The sequence below is a fragment of the Centruroides sculpturatus genome, unplaced genomic scaffold, assembly GCF_000671375.1.
Source record: "Centruroides sculpturatus isolate CEXI.00-Female unplaced genomic scaffold, Cexi_2.0 scaffold1094, whole genome shotgun sequence".
NCBI lineage: Eukaryota > Metazoa > Arthropoda > Arachnida > Scorpiones > Buthidae > Centruroides > Centruroides sculpturatus.
This window is the reverse complement of record NW_019385596.1, coordinates 209,165-226,666: the sequence shown is the minus strand read 5'-3', so window position 1 is coordinate 226,666 and position 17,502 is coordinate 209,165. Positions and strand designations below refer to the sequence as shown.

General features: G+C 29.8%; 2 protein-coding genes across 3 annotated transcripts in view; one reads left to right on the top strand and one right to left on the bottom strand.

Annotated features, from left to right (window-relative positions):
* Positions 1-1,263: 1,263 nt before the first annotated feature.
* On the top strand, positions 1,264-12,705 carry LOC111640421. Its single transcript, XM_023386432.1, has 17 exons — positions 1,264-1,364; positions 2,999-4,146; positions 4,432-4,504; positions 6,086-6,230; positions 6,299-6,923; positions 6,990-7,056; positions 7,130-7,322; positions 7,389-7,598; positions 7,672-7,904; positions 7,973-8,125; positions 8,203-8,407; positions 8,484-8,576; positions 8,650-8,819; positions 8,895-9,065; positions 9,138-9,214; positions 10,235-10,336; positions 12,405-12,705. The coding sequence occupies exons 2-17, from the start codon at positions 3,123-3,125 to the stop codon at positions 12,560-12,562; spliced, it is 3,699 nt and encodes a 1,232-aa protein (XP_023242200.1). The 5' UTR covers positions 1,264-1,364; positions 2,999-3,122; the 3' UTR covers positions 12,563-12,705.
* Positions 12,706-12,738: 33 nt separating this feature from the next.
* LOC111640422 (protein RER1-like) overlaps positions 12,739-17,502 on the bottom strand; it is a 29,206-nt gene continuing 24,442 nt past the window's right edge. Inside the window, exons 6-7 of one of the 2 annotated variants that reach the window (XM_023386433.1) lie at positions 14,064-14,152; positions 12,739-13,679 (exon numbers count right to left, since the gene is read on the bottom strand). In XM_023386433.1, the coding sequence (XP_023242201.1) occupies positions 13,667-13,679; positions 14,064-14,152 (102 nt within the window). In that variant the 3' untranslated portion in view covers positions 12,739-13,666. Of the gene's footprint in view, positions 13,680-13,952; positions 14,153-17,502 lie in introns of both variants that reach the window. The other variant, XR_002759270.1, reaches the window with a different exon arrangement.

Below are 17,502 nucleotides of genomic sequence, written 5' to 3'. Positions count from 1 at the left end.
GCTCATTTTAAAATGACAAAAGATACGGTTTATATTTTACGCTCTCGTCAGTGGTATTACAATTGGCATCAATTTTGTATGGAGTAACTCGTTTCGGTTGAATAAAGTTAAATAGCTATTGATACAACACAATTTTATTATTGTTTTCGGACATTTATTCTCACCAACTGGATATTTTTATTAATAGAATACAACATTTTTGCTCTCTCCTTCTATTGCAATGAAATATTGCAATGCTCACCATTATAAAAATGTACTTTTTTTTTATTCTCATTAAATCGAGTATTTTTTTTTATTAAATTTGGACGTCTTTCTATTGAAAAAATAACATTTTTTTCTTTCTTTTTTTTTCAATTAAAAAGGAAAAAACTTACATTTCCTTGTCTTACCAAAAAACTTTAGTAATTATTTTTTACATTAATGTGCTTATCTATGAATAATATTGAAAATTGTGACAGTTTTTTCATAAATTTTTGCACCAAATAAGAAATTTTTCTTACAATTGATAAATTTTCCATTAGAGAAATGCTCTCCACGAACCTTGACCTTGGCCAGTTTGTCTCCACGTAAGAAAAATTGCTTCAGTCTCTCGTAATTTCGATACATCCTCATATAGTACTATACGAGTGTATATGTAATTTATAATTTTAGAATTAATCTTCGCGAAATATTTCAACTAGGAAGTTATCTACACGACTTTAGAAATAAATAAGAATGACTAACATATGTCTGATAAGATTACTTTTCCTGTAAAATACTTAAAGAAATTCGACTGGATGTAGATAAGTGATGCAATTATTTCATAACAATAACTTAAAAATTCCCCAATTGTGGTGCGATAAACTTTACCTTCATTTATAAATTATATTTTTATAATTAAAAATTCCTAATTTATAAGAAAAATTAGTGATATAAAGGCGAATTTAAGACGAATACAAAAACTTCGTTCTAGTAAATCTTGTGTTAGAAAAATAGTGATTTAAATTATTTCTAAACTGTTAAGGTTAAGAATTTTCTAAATTTTATGTATCTTTTCTTATTAAATATTCATTAGCATAAAGAATATGAGGTAATTAGGTCAGATATTTTTAGGAAATGAAAGCAACAAAACTGTTTATTGCAATCGAAAGATCTAACAAAAAACAGAGGACTACATTACTCGAACCTGTTGCATAATTCGTAGAAAATCCATCGAACGTAATTCCGCAAAGATACCGCGGGGGGAATTACAGCTGTCCAATAGAATACACGAGAATACGTTAGGAGAATAGTCACGTGATTCGTTCCAGCAGGTTAGGATTCTTCGTTTCGCAGAACACGTGTCATATCAAACTAGTTCGCCCGTGGTTTCCGGAGTTACTTAGGTAAGTATCAATTCAAAATATTTAACCTTTGTTTGTAAACAATTAATAAATTGTATTAAATTTATATATCTGATTCTATTCGAATGTGTTGTAATAGTTAACAGATAAATATAGTTATTTCAAACACACAAGATTGGCGCAAATGATATCCCAAGATAACTGACGTTTGGTAATTATTGAGCATCTGTCTTAATCGTTAAAAGATTTACGGAGGATATTAAAATTTTAAATCAGATGCAATAGTATAAATTCGGTTTACATAATTATTATTAAACGAGTAAACAAATATATAGCGGTGACACCCGAGAGGTCATTATCCATCCCAAAATAAGAGAGAGGTGAGTCATCCCGAATGCCTGAATTCCCTTCGAGCATGTTATCTACTGGATACTACGTTCATTCTGGAATTTCCCTGGCCTCTTTTTATTTGATTTAATACAATAATCATAATTTGCATTACTGAAGTGTTTTCATATAAAATTTATTCATACTCATCGTGTTTTTCGGAAGTTACTACTTTCATTTTGGTGAAAGAACTTGTCAAAATGGTTCGGAAACACCCAATTTAATGAAGGGCGTGTTACCTTTTTTCCCCCCTCTCGAGTCTAAAACAGTAGCGGTTGAAGAGAAACCGGCATTTTGTGGAACTCCATAACTGTACTAAATTGTACAATTTATGAAAAAAATATAAAATAAATAAATTTAGATTTAATACAGTTCTATATTAGTGTGATATCAATATTGTTATTTGGTGTTATGCTGTAATTTATTAAATTTGTACCCTGGCTGTCGATAAGGGAGCTGAAATTTTTCCCCGCGCCCGAACAAAAATATAATGGTTCCTATCCCTATAAATTAATGTTACTTTTACTTATAGAAAATATAATTTTTAACACCTTTTATTAATAAAAAAACATTCTACGTATTTCATTTATCAAAAAAAGGGGACCCTCGGGTCCCATACAAGCTCTCGACGACCCTGTTTGAATCTCTTCTGTAAGGTTATTTTAAATAATTAAGGATAAAGAGGTTATTATTTTCGAAGATCTATAGAAAATTTAGTTTCGGGGAATGCCAAGAAATTACTCTTAAACAACAATAAAAAAAATCTATTGTGAATTATTATAATACAAATAATCTTGACCTTGTAATGTCTTGCAAAAGTTTTATAAATACAGTGTGCAATAAATTGTAGACAAGAAAAATTTTGAATCAATGCTTGACTTGATACAATAGGATAATATTTCTTAAATTTATTGTATTCCTGAGCAATTTTATTATTGTTAAATTTACCCTAGAATTATACATATTAAAATTTCCTTATATCATCATCTATCATTAAAAAAAAATCAACAAAAACTTAATGAAATTCTTAGAAAACTGAGAATTTTGTTTTAAATTTTCAATAGAAAACCGTACAAAAACACAGTAGTAAATGCTGTTTACCAGACACAGTGTAATTTAATGGCATTCTGTTTGTGAAGCTCTCCAGCTGTAAAAGGATGTACAAAATCAAGTAGCATTTTTCAGATAAGCACAAACTGTTAAGATAAAATGCGATAACGAAAATGTATTTTGTCTTTACAAATTATTACACATTTCCGTATATTCATTTAATAATTATTTTTCCCCAGAGAGAAGCTGCATCTTTTTTTCTGAGGAGGTACTGACCACATTGATTAGGAATTATCAAATGGATCTGATTTAAATTGACTCTCCTCAAATTAGCAGATTGTCCTGTTAAAACACTAACAAGCAATGTCTTTGAGAAGAAAAAATATCCAGAAATTGACAGATTCACCAAAATGGACAAAAATTAGAGGTGTATTTCAAAGTAGAGAAGATGAAAGCGAAAATTTGTACGATGAAACACAAAAAACCAGAAAGAATTTCGGTGAGGTCTGTAATATATCCAAACATTTACAAAATTCCGGCACCTCTTTAGCAGTTAAAGAAAATTCAATATCAGAATCTAGCGAAAAGGATTTAAAATGTTCGTTTAATGAAATGCTTCGAGAAGATTATAAGGTGACTTCTAAATTTGCAACGAAATCCAGCCTATCCTCTGAAAAACACAAGGAAAAACCTGCTGCCAAAACTTACTCCGTAAATTCTGCATTATACAATATGAAGATTTGTATACATCCAGAACTGAATGAAAAATGTACAGTCGTAAATAGAAAATATAATCAAGAGCAAAACATAATCATCAGGAAAAAACTTTTCGAAAATACTTCTAGAAATAACAGTTACAGGCAACACAAAAGATCTAAGCATTACTCACAACCAAGATTTTCATTTCAGGATAGAAAGAGGAATTTATACAAATTCTCATCGGTGAGAAATTTGGTTAGCAAATATGAACAGATGGAAAAAGAATCAAGAAAGAAATACTTGGATAATAACAAAGAACTATTTAAACAAGATCCTAATAGATTATCTATCTTAAGTTGCCAAAAATTATGTAAAAATAGAGACGACAGTGGAATTAGTGAAGGAGAAGAATCTTTGACTTCTCCTCTACACATCACTCGATTCATTAATTCTGAAAACGAAAGACAAAGCATTGAAAACATAATTTACAATAGGCTAGTTTACAGTAATCTGAACTTCAACAATAGAGAAATTAAGAAATCAAAATCTCCAAAGCCTCGCTTTGTGGTTGTGAAAAAGCCCATGCCTCTACCTAGGTCACCTATTAAACATTATGTTAATCTCTCTGAATGTTATACTGAACATATGTTAAGTAAAGAACAAGAAGCAATAAAGGAGGATGAAAACAGTAAGTTTCTATTTTGATGATATGAAACCGTGCTTTACAATTTGTTTATGCTTCTAACACAATAAAGTGTTATAAATTAAGACACTTGGCGGGTTTTTTCATCTTTATTTAGTTTAGTTTTTCATCTTTATTTAGTTCCTTATATCAACTAAATAAAGATGAAAAAACCCGCCAAGTGTCTTAATTTATAACACTTTATTGTGTTAGAAGCATAAAGTAAGTTTCTACTTCATTTAATTCAATAATTGTATTTCAAAATTTATATAAGTTGATTTAAAATTACAGTTAAAGTGACACAGAGTGAAGAAGAATGGGCAGATATCAGCGAAGATGAAAAAGATGGAAATGCAGAAAATAAGTAAGTTAAAGATATAAATTATTCAAATTCTATACATGTAAGACCACTGCATAAACATTATTTTCCTTATAAATTAACTCATAATTGGTACAAAAGTTCTTAATATTAAACGTATAAAAGATGCAAATTAATGAAGTACAGTATGTACTTCATTAATTTGCATCTTAATTTGCATTCTGAATTCAATTTAAATTAATCTAATTTATGAAATTAGATTAATTTAATTGAATTCAATTAAATTATATCAGATAAAACATTACTATATAAACAAGAAACCAACTTAATACCATAAAAAATCATATTTGAAAGTTTAAAATAGATTTTTAATAATTAAAATAAGTTGGATGAAAGGTAAATATTCATCTTTCATCATTTCTATTCCTCTCTATTGCAATATCAAAATAGAAATATGCAAAATTGAAATAGAATTGCAGTATCTTATAACATTTACCTTACAATTTCATAAAATATTATAATACTGTATTATGCAATAATTTCATTTGCATTTTGATAATGTGCTCATTTTTACAACCATTATTATATTATATTCACGAAAATATGTAAAGCTTGATACCACATGAAATACCAGGACTAAACTGCTGTTTTTTAGGTAACCAAATAGTATTTAACTCGTTTCCTTTCATTTTGAGATCTTATCTCTAGAGACACACCCTATCTAATTGTGTAATGATGTTGAATTACTACTGTTTATCCAAATTGTTTTAATATTTTATTTATAAACTAGCAGACCCCGCCACGCGTTGTGGCTCAAAATGTATCTATTATAAATGTATAACACTTCCCCCGTGGGGGAGAAATTTTTCGAAAACTTTCTTCTCAGTGTACATTCTCTTGACGTACCCTATTAAAACGCAATAAACTGCATCTAAAATAGTATAAATAGAAGCAGAGTTCTTTACGGTAAGCCTTACTCCTAACCATCTCCCTTCAGTGGGGGGAATTTCGACACGTATATTATATAAAAACACGTACTTATTCGAATGCAGCGTTGTGACAAAATTTTAAAGGAATCGGTAGGAACAAACGAACATTACATTTTTATTTATATAGATAGAAGATGATCTGCTTTAGTTCATTTTCACAGAAAAGCAAACTTAGGGCGTCGTACTCGTAGTGCCATCTGTTGGACATAAAAGCCTTAACCTAGATCATATCGTTTAATTTATATGAATATTTAACGAAATAATATACAGCCTATGTCCACCCCGAAGTTCCATTCTAAATATTGGTGAAAGAATTTTTGAAATCGGATGAGTAGTTTCGGAGATTACCCGCTACATCCAAACTTACTTACTTACAAACATTACCTCTTTATAATTAGTATAGAATCTATACTAATTATATCTATGTATTTCTCGTTATTTAAATGTTCAGTCTTTATCTATAGTATACAATACAAATAGTAATATAATTTATAAGGTATTGAAATTTATATTATTCAAACATGTCATCAAACTCCACATCTGTCGTAAAAGTTAAATTTTTTGTCGAATTTTTAATTTCCTTCACTTATAATAATAATAATAAAACTCATTATTAAATATTTTACGTCAAATGTAGCTATAGAATAAGTAATAAATCTGGGAAAAGATGCTATCAAGAATCAGGAAATCTTTACGATTGCTGTTCACCAAGAAGAATTCAAAGGATATGGAAGAATTACAGGTTAAAAGATGATAATGGAACAGATTCTAGTTGGGAAACAGTAAGTTAATTCTTAATGTTTTCATGTTTAAATTATCATCGATTTTTAATAATAAAACTTATTATTAGTGTGGAGATGATAATAGCAGCACCACCAGTTCAGAACACCATTATGAAGATCTAAACGATTTTAGTATGGACGAACCATTTCAATGTAAAAATGAGCCGAAGAGTCCTAATGATTTTATTGAAGAATCTTTCCATTTTCTTGGTAATCACTCGGCTGATGAGAGTGATAATGCAGATTCTCTTTCTCCGTGTAGTCCAATTCAAATCGAGAAAAAGAACGAAGATAATTCTCCTGTAAGTTCTCGCCATTCTATAACTGAATCTGCTTTGATCTATCAAGACTTTAATGCTTTGAGGAGTAGTTATAAGAAAACACTGAAGAGTATCAAAAAAGCCAATATTCTGGAAGTTAACATGTTGAAGAAGCAAACAATTAAAAATAAAGAGAAGAATACAAATTTCTATGTTTCTCAATGTGAGAAACCTAAAAGTTACGAATGTATTTTAGAGCAATTAGATGAACAAAAATGTAAAAAGAAAAAGAAGAAGAATTATTTTACGCTGCCATATCAAAAAAATAAGAAAAATTCTGAGGCAATTTCCAAAGATGATGGCAATATTACTCACCAAAGAAGAGCCAGTGACTGTGGTCCTCTAACTGAACAATTTTCCAAATTTGTCTCAGGTTAGCAATTAAAATTTTAAATGATAATTATAATTATCAATGAATAAATTTATATATATATTACAGAGATACAATTAGATAAGAAGAGTTCTGAACTACATGCCTCAACTATTAATTTGCCAGAAAGAACAAGGTAAAATTGGGGGAAAAAAATCTTTTTTTAGCCAATACTTACTAAGTTAAATAAGCTTTATTTTGATTTTTAGGGCATCTATTGTATCATGTAATTCCTGTGGAGATGGTTATATCTGCAGAAATCATTTAGAAATGCTGCAGAGTCCACTATCTTCATCAGAAGAATCTGTAAGGCTGTTTGAAAGATCAAAAACATTTAATTTTCGGAACAGATCTAGCTCTGTTGAAAGTGAACATAATTATTTACAAATTAACATTTCAGAGGTATGTTTTCTTTAAAAAAAAATTATGAATTTATAATTCAAACTATAGTCTTTAAATTTTCCTCAGAATAAAAAATCAAGTTATGGAGAAACATCAGGTAGTAGTCAAGAAGATATATATTGCAGTACTTATGATTACAATCTAAAAAAATCCAATCCATATTGTGAGTTTTATAATTCTGAAGGATTGCATTCCTTGAAGCCTCAATTAAATGTAGCAGAATTAGCTTATATAGTGGAATCTGGAAATAAAAAACTGTGGAGTGATCTACCAGAGGTATATTTTTATTCTTTGTAATATTAATTTATGATTAACCATTTAGATTGCTGATATTTTATAAATCATTAAGGTTCAAGCTAGTGGAATACTAGAAAAGATGTCTGCTCAACAGCTTAAATTACAAGAAGCATTACTCAGTGTAGCACTATCAGAAGCAACTTATTTAAGACTATTAGAAACTGGTCAAGAACACTTTGTTCGATCAACTAATTCTGATGATAATGGTTTATGTAAGATTTTATCATGGCACGAATGGAATGTTTTGTTTTCTGATATTTCTCCAGTTATCAATGTCAGCAAAAAGTAAGCATATTTAATAAATAATATAATTAATCTAACTATAATTTATATACTTATTTTTATGTATTTAGATTGGTTGCAGATCTAGAATCAAGATGGGAAGAAAGTTTTTTATCTTTTGATATCATGGATATTTTATATGAACACATAACTAACTACTTTGATGCTTATATCAAGTACTGTTCTAATAAATTATACAGAGATCGAATGCTCAAAGTATTAATGTAAATATTAATTCTAAAATTTTATTTGTTTTGTTTTAAAGCATTAATGATTACTAAGGAACTATATTTTTAAACAGAAATACTAAGCCAAAGTTTCTAGAAGTTACAAAAAATTTAGAATGCAGTTTCCCATATCAGTACTTTACACTCCAAGAATTTCTCACTCTTCCAGAACAGCATATTTCTAATTTACTTAACTTGATTGAAGAAGTGTTCCATTGGTTACCACAGAATTCCACAAAATATAATCTATACAAGCTGACAATAACTGCTCTTAGAAAGGTAAGAGAGAAACCTACAATATATATATTTATATTTAATTAAATATAAATGTTAAACACTTTGAATGAAATTTCAGATCATTTCTGAATGCATTGAAGGAGCACAGAAAATGGAAAGAATGGAAGAAATGTTGCTCTTAGCACATCAGTTAGATTTTAAAGAGTGCAAAGTACAATTACTTACTTATATTTAAGAATTTATCAATAATAATATTTTTATTCAAATTTGTTTTTATAATTTAGGCTATTCCACTTATATCAGCATCAAGATGGTTATTGAAAAGAGGAGAAATGATGCAATTTTCTTGTGATTCTCCAGTTAAAAAGACATTTGGGAAAAGTACCCGTTGGAATAAATTCCCCCTGCATGTTTTTCTTTTTAATGATCTTTTAGTGTTGACAAAACGAAGAAAGTATGTTTATTATAACTCTAATTATTGTTATTAATTTTTGTAATTGATGTTAAAACTCCATTTATGTTTCCTTAGTGAAGATAATTATCTTGTATTGGATTACTGCCCAAAAGATATGGTTCAAGTGAAAAGTGGCAGTCAGTCAACAATTAGGTTACCAACAGGATGCAAGAATCCTATTCAACTCATTCTCTTAAGTAATCAAGAAAATAAAACAGTTGAAATGATTTTAAGTTGTTGTTCTGAGTGAGTATCTATTCATTTTTTAGAATTATAAAAATTAATTACATATGACATATATAAATTCTACATATGCAGAAGTGAAAAATTAAGATGGAAGGAAATTTTAACATTTTCTGAGAAGCCAAAAGAACAAGAGCAAATACAAAAACGAGGTAAAATCTATTATGAAATAGTAAAAAATAATACTGATTTAAACATACAAATCAAACCCTACTTCTAATAGCCAAACATATCAAATCGATACACCTTCACACTCCAAGAATTTCTCACTCTGTTGGAATAGCCTATTTTTAATTTACTTAACTTGATTGAAGAAGTTTCCTAGTTTTTAGATCTATATTCATCTATTAATTGGGCTTTGGTTTATATATTAATGTTGATCATATATCTGTTTGAGTTAATTATCTCAGCATTGGCTGAGAACAATAGACATAATGTTCTCAATGTTGCAGCAAATAATGTATATTATGATCTGGAAGTGAAGATCACAGTCTGGATAAGTACAAATGATAATACATCTGTAAGGTAAACAGAAGTTGTAAATTCAAGTTTAATTTCAGACAGATAAATATGATCTTTTTCCAGACTTCTAATAATAATTAATTTTAAATTTAAAGTTGTCATTTTTTGCTAATACTATATTAACTACCTACCACAAATAAAATACTAAAATATTTCTGAAGTCAATGATAATTATTTTTAACATTCCACCATTAAATCCATGTTAAATTAAAATACAAAAATTTACTCCTGCAAATCAATATATTCTAACAGCACATGTCATAATTTTAACATTAATGCTAAAATTTCAAAATGATTATGGATGCTGGAATGTTAATTCTAAATGTTTTTAATATATATGTTACTGTGAATGACCGAAATGGGGGGAATGTCAACATTCACACAGTTGTCTGTGGTGCATGTCAACATTCACACAGTTGTCTGTGTCGACATTCACAAATATTGGTCTTTCACAGTAACATATACACTTCTACAAATATTTAAGCATTATTTTAATTAGACTTTATTGACTCCAGTTGTGTTTAACCGTGTATTTTTTATGCCAAATTCCATTATTTTAATTTCAAGCAAGAATTAAACTAATTTTAAAGACTGGCTTTTATATATATATATATATACACACACATTGATTTTAAGTTTACCTTTCATAGATTTTCAAGTACAATGTATACGATCTTATACTGCTCAACAATGTGATGAATTATGTTTAAACGAGGGTGAAATTATCAATGTCATCAGAAAAATGAATGACGGTAAGATGAATATGATGGATAAGTATTGGATATAGAGTAGAATATATTTATTGTAATCATGGATATTATTATCAAAATTATAATAAGCAATGTATTTTGGGATGTATACAAAACTTAGGTTAAAATTAATTAGTAAGAGCTTAGCTTAAAATGCTTATTTACTTAATGATTGTGAATTTGATTGACATCATCAATCAGTGGTTTAAACATCAAACCTTCACTGTTTTAATTGTCACTTATAGAACAATAGTTTTACTACACTGGCATGCAAAACTTAAGCAACAATGTAATTTTTAAGCGGACAGCCACAAAATTATAGAAAAGGGCTTGTTTCGATTAGTACAATGACCATCTAATTCAATAGAATAGAAATGATTCATATGCAAATATCAGGCAGGAAGAAAACATCACAGGTGATATGAGGGCATGCAAAATGCACAAAATTGTAGTCAGCGCATGCAGTGAGAGACTACAATAAAAAGGATGAAAGGCACTATAAAATACATTTTCTGCAAGTCCAAGTGAGTTTGTATGTGCAATATGGCTAGAAGAAACCATCTAGATGACTTTACACATGGTAGAATGATCGGCAAGCTTGGGAGAGGCATAGTGTGATGAGTGTGGCCCAAGAGTTTTGAATCAACAAAAGTTTGTTTCATGAGTTTGGAAAGCCTTCCAAACCACAGATACAACTGTAAGAAAAGTTGGTGGTGACTGTCCAAGAAAAATAATGTCAATGGATGACCAATATATTGTCCTGCAGGCAAAGTGAGATGGATACCAGTCAATGGGCAACATTACTCAGCAGCTGCATATGACAATGGGACCAACAAGTGTTGCAATTTACTAGGCCAGATGCTTCATAAAGGTGGTCTATTTGCCCACCGTCCTGAACACTGCCTCCCATTGACAGCACTGTTTAGACTGATGAGAGGAACACACAGACTGAACATCTCATCAGTGGAGTCGTGTCCTCTTTACAAATGAGGTTGTTTCAGTATCAATAGCAATTCTCAATGCCAGCTGATATGTAGTGAGCAGTTTATCCTGGTTTCATGATGGAAAAAGACCATTATGGTGGTCTTGGAATGCTCATTTGGAGAGGCATTATGTTCAGCCTCTCCAAATGACTGAGCTTCAAATTTTTGACAGAGGTACTGTTACTGGAGATTGCTATTGACAGCAAGTGATCCTCTCCCACATGCATCTGTTCCAAGATGCCATTGGGCAGACTTCATTTTTATGGAGGATAATGCCAGACCACATCAGACTTGTGCTGTTGAGGAGCTTTTAGAAAGTGAAGATATCACTAGAATGAATTGGTCAACATACTCTCCTGATTTAAATCCATAGAACATGTGTGAGATGCTTTGGAGAGATGCCTTTCGGCATGATTATATCCGTCGGAGAACACCCAACAACTGAAACAGATGCACATCATTGAGGAATGGGCACTTTTACCTCATCAACTGTTCGATAATCTGGTGTTGAGTTTGGAAAGACGATGCCACACAACCACTGCAGTTAAGGGAGGTCATATCCCTTACTAAGGGTCATCTATTTGTTGCTCTCCCTCTTGGGCAGACAATCACATTTGTTCCAATGCTACTCTTTTAATAAAGCCTCTTTTTTTGTTTGATTCCATACTGTATGAATTCTATTCATTTTTGCACTAGTATGTTTTTTTCATCCTTTAAGTACAAAATACTGTCTCTATATTCTGAATTTCATGTCTCCCAGGTGATTTCGTGCACAGATATGGCAAAAAGAAAAAACAATTGTTGCTTAAATTTTGCACAAAGATGGTATTAAAAAAACCGTTGAAATTACTATTAATTAATAATAGTAATTATATTAAATAAATCTTAAAACTACATTTTTTAATTGTTTCAACCAGTCCTAAGAATCAATAAAACTATAATTCCACCTATTGTAGATTTATTTACCCCACTTATCAATTATTATAAGCAGTAAAAGGCAAAGGCTAATGTGATTATAATAAGCATATCCTACTGAATACAAATTTATTCAACATCTGTATATGCAAAATATTAATTATTTTTTATAGGTTGGTGTAAAGGCGAACGTGTTCGAGATAATGTCATTGGATGGTTTCCCACTGCCAATACTACAAAATTAGACATGAAATCAAATCACCTATTGGTGAGAAATAAAACATCACTGCCATTTTTATCTAGTTTTAAGACTCCTATCTCACCAAAATAATTTCATATAATGTAAAATAGGAATTTGTATAAAATCATCATCATTATTTGTACATTATCTCAATATTAAATTATAACTAAATTGTAAAATAAAAAATAATAAAATAGATATGAGTATTCAATGTAGTTGAAACAATAAAACTTGCAAAATAAAAAATATTACTCAATTAAGAATTATGAAGCAGGAAAAAAAAATTTTAATTGCACGAGAATAATCTTTACAAAAGAATTATGATCAGTTAAATTTTGAATATAAAATATAATTTTTGTAATAATTAAAATTATTTTTCTATAAAGAATTGACTGTTTTTACTATTTAATTTAGTAAAACTCTCTTAATGTTGACAAAATATATAACATCAACTTACTGCATTTCTACATTAGACAAACTATGCAATGATCAAAATGCCATCTACAGATCAATTTTTTAAATTAATACACTAATCACAAGTTAAAATTTTGAATAATCTCAATACAGTGCAAACATTACTTTAAACTCAAAGTGATTTAAACATTCAATATTTTATTCTCAACTGTATAGAAACTGTCTTCCAAGGATATATTAAAAATATTAAATGTCACTTAGGATATTTCAACTAGAAAATTTTTCTATATAATACTGTAACAGATAATTTTAACATTTTAGGTTTAATGATGTATTTTATCATTAACAAATGTAAACTGACATTCTGAAAAATCCAAATACAACTTATTTTTCTAGCTGAATTCTAAATTGGTTTAATTGCATTTGGTCAATAAACCAAGTGTATTAAAATGTGTGCTAGACTATAATATGTTATTTCATTGAAAATTATTTTTTTTCTAACTATAAAAAACTATGACAATATTTAGAATAATGTACATCTTGAAATGTCTATGAAGAACAAACTTATATTGGGACCGATGAAAATGAAGGCTTCATATTAAAAATTCAGTCACTGTCATTAGTTCATCAGTAATTGAGAGAACATATCAATTCTTTATTCTTAATCCTTTCTGATAGTTTTGTAGATATACAAAGATGGATTCTGCACACACCAGAGATAAATAATGGCAAAATATTGTCCTCCTCCTGCTTCTTCTTTCCTTGACCATACTGCACCCTTTATTGTTCAATACTGAAACCAAAACACATGCCCAAATCACATACTGTCTGGAATAATGATTGTACACAAGAGTATAAAAATAGATTAGAGAATTAATTTAAAAAAACCCAGATGAAAATTATTTGACCGTACCAACGGATTTTGAAACATATTAATTAAAATATACAATTTAATTTTTGAAATGTGGAATTTATCAAATTAACTGCAAAAAATTAATATGTTTACACAAGAAATGATATTACTTGTAAGGATATACTTTCATATACATATAGAACAAAATAGTACATTCTGTAGTTAAGGCATGCCACATTTATAGGCTCTACAGAGTCCTTGTATGCCATCTCTCAATGCACATTATATACAGGCAGCCAGTGATAGCAAGAAGGCATTCCTCACTTGGTCTGGATGACTTTTCCTGTGTCTTCCTTTCCTCGATAAATAGTTTTTCCTCTTGACCATGGTAGGTACTTATACTTTATCATATGCTAGAGAAATAAAAATTTTTAAAAATTAAATACAGGCATAGAAAATTTGGGATTGTATTCTTATAAATTTTACTTAACTATTATTAATAAATTATTGTAACCTTAGTCAAATCTTTGCCTCATATAATCATCAACAAAAAGAGCATATTAAACTAGATTATGTCAAAGTATTACTGACTACCCATTCCCAAGAAAATAAAGATTTAAAATTGTTGATATTCCCCAATTAATTTAAAAAACAAATTTTATATTGCTTTACAAAAACTACTGTAATGAGCATAAAGAAATTACAGATACTAATAATAATTGAATAATTTTATACTATAGTAATAATACAAAAAAATTCTATTATGATTTTAAGTGGATGACTTATGGGTTATCTGTACTTTAAGTTAATTTGAAATCGGGTGCAGGTAATTACATAATGCTGCAGATTATTTTAGTTTTAACTTGCAATTACAAAGCTCATCCAACATTTTTTCCTTTGTTTAATTTATCAAGTCAGTCTTTAAAAACATGAAAAAATTATTTGCACATTACAGAATCTTTATCTGATAACTTTTCTTAAACAAACAAAAGCACATGTCCCACTTAGTTCTCTCCCATTTATTTTTTGTATGTAAACCTATGCATAACTGACATTACACTGATATCAAAAAAATAAGCATAATTGTTAAATTCAAAGTTACTGAAAAATTGACATAACTAGTAGCAGAAAAAGTGTGTGTATGGTTACTTTACTAAACTATCATTGTTGTTTTTGTTTTGGTCAACAAGGATATTGGTGTTATTGCTTTTGTGGGATTGATAACAGTGTACACTGATCACGAGGCAGGTTTATTAAGCTGGAAGCAGGCCAGTTGCAGATGAGATATCAAAAAGTACTGAATATGCCAGAAAGTGTAATATCCATGTAAATCTTTTCGGAGATGCCACAAGGAGTCTCAACGTTTATTTTATGGAACGGCTAGCAAAGTCTCCAGATCTGAATTCATTTAATTGCATGTGAAATGATCTAGGTTGGCAAGTTGTATCCTGTTAGTTCCACATAAATTTCTTCAGATCAGGAGCTTGATTCTGCCTCCTTTTAAGAATGGACCATATTGTCTTGTGAACAGAATGCCTGACCAGTGTGGTGTGTGTGTGTGTGTGTGTTTGAAAAAATGAAAAAGACAATCACATGATATATTAGCCATTTTATGGTATATTACTATTGCTTTGATACTTTCTATTGTTTTCTTGTTTTGCACAAAGTTAACTTTCACAGTTCAATTATTTTACTTAAAAGATGTAAGATTTTACATGTGTATCATGTTTCATATCCTTCTAATCAATAGCTTGAGATATAGGCAGACATAATCGTTACACTTATTTTCTGGACCCATTAATCATCTCTACATAAAAGTTGACAAGTTTTCAGTAATAACATTCAGAGCAATATTTAGAAGCTTCTATTTAAGAGTCTACTGTTGATTTTGTCCTTTAGTTCTTAAAAGCAAACAGAAGGTGAGCAACAAACACTTGAACCTGTATTATTAGATATTGTAGACATTACAAGCTTTTAATGTTTTTGAACATTTATTATTATTTTAGTGGATTCTGTCCTATTTGATTGATACCAAGAAATACCTACTAAAAAAGTTCTGTCATTGATACAACTATCAGCAATTAAAAAATTTTCTGATTGTATGTGTTTAATATGGCAGTTTTCTGTAACACGACGAGTATACTGTTTGTGCAATCTGTGCTAAAGATTACAGGCTCACTAAGTCACCTTTAATCTTCTCTTGGGTGCTTAATTTCATGTGGTTCTGAATAGTAATGAAATTTCTTGGTGTATGATTAACTAATCTTACACCTTTTTGGATCTTAATCTTAATCTTTTTGGATGCTAAATACAAAAATACATTGAAAATGTGAGATTGGTTTTGTTTAAAAGTTGCAGAGAGAACAGGAAAGAATACCGAGTTTGATGACATTTTCTCTTATTAGAAAGAAAATCATATGCCTGCTTCAAAAACAATGTATTTTCTGTTTGTCTCTTGTACAGTTGACCCCCTATAACACTATTGATAATTCTGTTTTATATGAATTCCATGTTGTAATAGTCACTTAGATTTTACAATACATGTGCCTGGCTGTGAATGGCTCACGTATTTGTAAAATCTAAGTGACTCGTACAACATGGAATTCATATAAAATGAAATAATCAACAGTGTTATAGGGGGGGTCAACTGTATTCCACTTCTGAAGCATCTCTTCTAATCATCTAGTACTGCTAGATGATTAGAAGAGATCTAATCATCTAGCAGTGATCATCTAGTACTGCTAGATGATTAGAAGAGATAATCTGCCAACATTGCAGGGCATCATTTACCTTTGTAAATCATGCTTCTCCATGACTGTGATATCCTTATGAAAATACTAATGTTTGTCACTGAATGCACTGCAATTAATGTGGAAGACATCTAAATGGGAAGAGGATATGCAATTTCAGGGATATTCTGCAACTGATTTTCTTGTATGCCATTAGAAGTTCATCTACAAGCTTATGGAAATTTTCAGCTTTGATATTTCCTAACAATTTTGAAAGCCTTACATGCTTCATTTTCACTGTCCATCAACCAACTCTCAAAATTCCTCATCCCTTTGAAGTTGTCTGATCTGGGGACCAATAAATATGATTTTCTCAGTGGCAATCCTCAGAAATTGCTGACACAAAGAGGTAAATGAGTCACCATTCATATTGAAAATCTTTATAAACTGTTTCATGAGTCCGAGCTTAATGTATGGATGGAACAATGACTATCCAGAGTAACAAGCAGCTGATATACCAGGTTAGATGAGTAAGTGATGATTGACAAGGCCAGTTTTCTTCTTGTAATGATTTAATCTGTCATGATTATCACATTCACAGAGACAGCAAACAGAATTTTGAGTATTTTGAGATTTGAATTCTGAAGTAGTCCCATTAAAATAGCGGTAAAACTTTAAAGATTCTCGTACTGTGTAAGTCTAAGGTTTACATGACTGTATAGGTTTCTTTAGTTTGAGTTGCATATGCCAACACACTACTTTTATGCAAAAGCACTGCCTTCAAACTGACCTTTAAAAAATCTGTAAAGAAACACCATCAGTTGTGATTGCACATGATACCCAAAGATGCCATAATACCAATGACATTGTTACAGAAAGTGAGATTGCCTTCTTCAAATAAAATTACACAAAGCATTGTTGCCGACAGCAAAAGTGACTTTCACATTTTCTGTAAGGTGATTCCATTGTTTCAACCTGAAAGCCAATAGCTCTGCTTTATTCTTGGGCAGTTACAGATCCTGATAATATCATAC